The sequence below is a fragment of the Crocuta crocuta genome, unplaced genomic scaffold, assembly GCF_008692635.1.
Source record: "Crocuta crocuta isolate KB4526 unplaced genomic scaffold, BGI_CrCroc_1.0 scaffold978, whole genome shotgun sequence".
Taxonomy (NCBI): Eukaryota; Metazoa; Chordata; class Mammalia; order Carnivora; family Hyaenidae; genus Crocuta; species Crocuta crocuta.
Window position 1 is genome coordinate 668043 of NW_027530876.1, and position 3260 is coordinate 671302.

General features: G+C 65.3%; 1 protein-coding gene across 1 annotated transcript in view; it reads right to left on the reverse strand.

The window, feature by feature from the left end:
- The window catches only part of IRAK1 (interleukin 1 receptor associated kinase 1), a 13244-nt gene that overhangs the window by 1116 nt on the left and 8868 nt on the right, over positions 1-3260 (reverse strand). Inside the window, exons 6-9 of the mRNA XM_077769611.1 lie at positions 3103-3231; positions 2395-2641; positions 698-934; positions 1-131 (exon numbers count right to left, since the gene is read on the reverse strand). The exon at positions 1-131 is cut by the window's left edge and continues 308 nt beyond it. Of these exons, the coding sequence (XP_077625737.1) occupies positions 1-131; positions 698-934; positions 2395-2641; positions 3103-3231 (744 nt within the window). The remainder of the gene's footprint in view (positions 132-697; positions 935-2394; positions 2642-3102; positions 3232-3260) is intronic.

The following is a 3260-nucleotide window of genomic DNA, read 5'->3' on the forward strand; positions in this document are numbered from 1 at the left end:
GCGCTTGGGGTGCTGCCGGTCATGAAGGTATAGGAGTTCTCCTGCGGGGAAGGGGGGCTGTGGCCCGCAGCCTCGGGCTCCCGCGCCGGCCCTGCCACGGCTGCCTGCAGCTTCTCCAGACTCTCGTACACCTGTGAGGACAGAGGGACGCTCTCAGGGGGTGGCCTGGGTGGGTGTCTCCATGGCTCTCTGCAGGGGGCCAGGACTGGCCACGCGGACCAGTCACAGCCCTCCCGTAAGAGGGCCCTGCCCTGGGGCGCAGGCCTCCCAGGGGGCCGTGAGGACCACTGAACTGGCGTGCCCGGCGTCTGTCTGTCTTTTGCCTTTTTGTCCCTGTCACAAGGGATGCCACGAAGTCATGGCCCCTAAAACAAAGGACCGAGAACAGCATTTCGCTCTCTTCTACGAAGCAAACCTCACGGCCCTCCCGCCCTCAAATGGGCAGGGGGAAAGGGGAGGGCCAGGGAGGGGACGGGAAAAGGCAGATGCAGTGGCGCAGTGTACCCAGGAGGGGGCGCAGCAAAAGCCCTTCGCTTCTGTCTAGCGGGTGGGGCTCCGCAGGACTCCAGCCACCCCAGGCGGCATCGAAGGACGTCCGGCCCACCGCGGAGCCCCACCAGGAGTACGACACGCCACTGTCCTCCCCGGGCAGCCAGAGCCCGAGCGCTCCCCACGCCACACCTCCATGCAGGGCTACCTGGGTCATGGGGGGTCTCCTCTTGGCCCGGCGGTGCAGACAGCAGCAAGCCAGCTGGCCCAGCGCCAGGCCTAGCTCGAGGGGGCACGGCCCGGGCCGGGGGTCCAGGTGCTTCTTACAGATCTGGGCAGCAATTGGGGCAGCCCAGGCGTCCGCGGCCAGACCTGCCTGGAGTGTGGTCTGGGTGCTTTTCAGGGCCACCCCGGCCTCCTCGGCCTCTTCTTCCACCAGGTCTTTCTGTGGGACGGATACTAGGAGTGTGGCCACTGGGGGGAGGTCATGCCTTCAGCCCCATGCCCCAGGCTCTCCTTACTGACTCCCGCGGTCTTTCTTCAGACTTACTAATAAGCACCCGCTGTGTGCCCAGCACTGCCCGAGGCCCTAGCGACACAGTGACAAGCGGAGCACTCTGGGTCCACCTTCACAGAACTGACTTCCTGGTGTGGGGGAGACACCAGCAAGCCTACAAAGCAATGGAAACGCTTCAGTGGACAGGCCCAGGGGGCTGCTGACCAGGGCCTGAGCAAGCAGCACTCGGGCTAGGATCTGAAGGCACGAACGGGCCAGAGGTCAGAGCCAAGAAGGGAAGGGAGTAGCCCACGGAGAGGTACCCAGGGGTGCAAACAGGACTGGAGGCCATCTTGAGTTCTGACATGGGAAGGACCAGAAGGAAGCACCTGGGGAGGGGTGGTCTTTCGGGCAGAAGGAAGGGCTCATGCAAAGGCCCTGGGGCAGAGAGCAAGGAGCTAGCTGAGCTTGGAGGACAGAGGGAAGGCTGCTGCTAGCAAGCTCTGGGGAGTTGTGGCCGTGGCGAGGGATCGGGCCTTTACGCTGAGCACAGTAGGGAGACAAAGGGGCTTCCCCGATCTCTTTCTGTTTCTGAAATGTCGCTTTGGCTGTGGCACAGAGGACAAAAAGGTAGGAACGGTCCAAAGAAGGCCAGGCAGTGATGACATCGTGGAGGGCAGCCCAAGCTGGGGCTGGCGCTGTGCACGGTGCCCGCGGGATGTGCCCGTGGATGAGGCCGGCAAAGCAAGCACGGCTCATGTCCGGTCCCCTGGTGCCAGCCCAGACCCGGTGAAACTGGGTAACAGTCCGAAACAGGAGTGGCAGGACGCACAGAACAAACTCGGATGGGACACGTTCTGGGCCCGTGTGTTAGGTCTGTTCGCCCGTGAGGGGCGCCTGGGTGGCTCAGTCGGTTAAGCGTCCGACTCGGTTTTGGCTCGGGTCAGGATCTTGCGGTTTCGTGGGTTCAAGCCCCTCCTCGGGCTCTGCGCTAACAGAGCAGAGCCCGCTTGGGATTCTCTCTCTCCCTCTCTCTGCCCCTCCCCTCCCTGCACTGTCNCCACTACAGCTTCTTGTCCTAGAGCGCTGGGGCTGTCCTGCTGGGAGGCCCCTTCCCCGCTCCCAGCCCGGGTGGGGTCTGCAGAGGCCCGCGGCATCTCCAGCAGACAGACAGGTTTTTCCTCGGCAAGGTCAAGGGAAGCTGTCTGGAGCCCTGCCTACTTTCAAAGATGAGTCAGCAGTAGCAGAGGCTGGCTTCTGTGGTGCACTGCATTCCAGATCATTCCACCCTCCAGGGCTGCACCTGTTGGTTACCAGGAGTAGCGCTTCCCTCCCTCCCTGCGGTCTCCTCGCCTCTCTCCCTCTCTCCCTCCTCTGCCCCCCTCGCTGCCCCACTTCGGGAGGCTCACCAGATACTTGGTCCTGGCACCATGCGTCCTCACGGCCCTCTGGCCGGCCAGGGTCTCCAGCACTACCTGGAGAGGGCAGGACGGAGAGTGTGGCAGTGGCTTCTGGGATGGCAGGGGGGCTCGTGGGGTGGATGAGGGNGCCACGGTGCTGCTCTGGCCGGGGCTGGCCCCCGCGAAGCGGCTGAGCCGAGCCAGGCCAAAGTCTCCCAGTTTGGGCATCAGTCTGTCATCCAGAAGGACGTTGGAACTTGGGGGGAGGGAAGGAGAAGTGTCAGCACGGCACCAGCCCGCTCCGCACCCCGACACCTGCCTGGCCCCGAGGAAACAGGACTCGGCGCGACCAACTCGCACCTGGCCCGCAGAGAGCGGCCGGCGCTGCCCGGCGGTACCGCTACCCGGGGGCTCCCGCGCGCCGGTCGGCCCCTGCTTCCACGCCTGGCCCGTGCCCGGTACGGTACGCGGTGACCCAGGGCCCCCAGCTCTGATGGCCCGGGCCTCAGGGCTGCTCCCCGTCCCTCACCTCAGCCTCAAGCAGGAGAGGGCAGGCCTATTCTCATGGGGGACACCCAGAGCAGGGCTCCTTGGGACTCGGAGAGCGAGTGCCACCGCTCCCTGCCGGATGAAGGTTGGGGAGCATCACTCCCTTGCCGCGGACTCCACTCGGGCAGCTCTCAGAGGCCGCGGGGCCTGGCCGCGTGCCCTCCTCACCTCTTGATGTCTCCGTGAATGAGGCTGGGGCTGTCCTGATGTAGAAACTGAACGGCCCGCGCTGTGCCCAGGAGGATGTCCAGTCGCTGAGGCCAGGAGAGGGGCGGGCAGGCCTGGCCCAGGAAGCAGAGGGGCGCAGGAGAGGCTGGGGGGGCGCC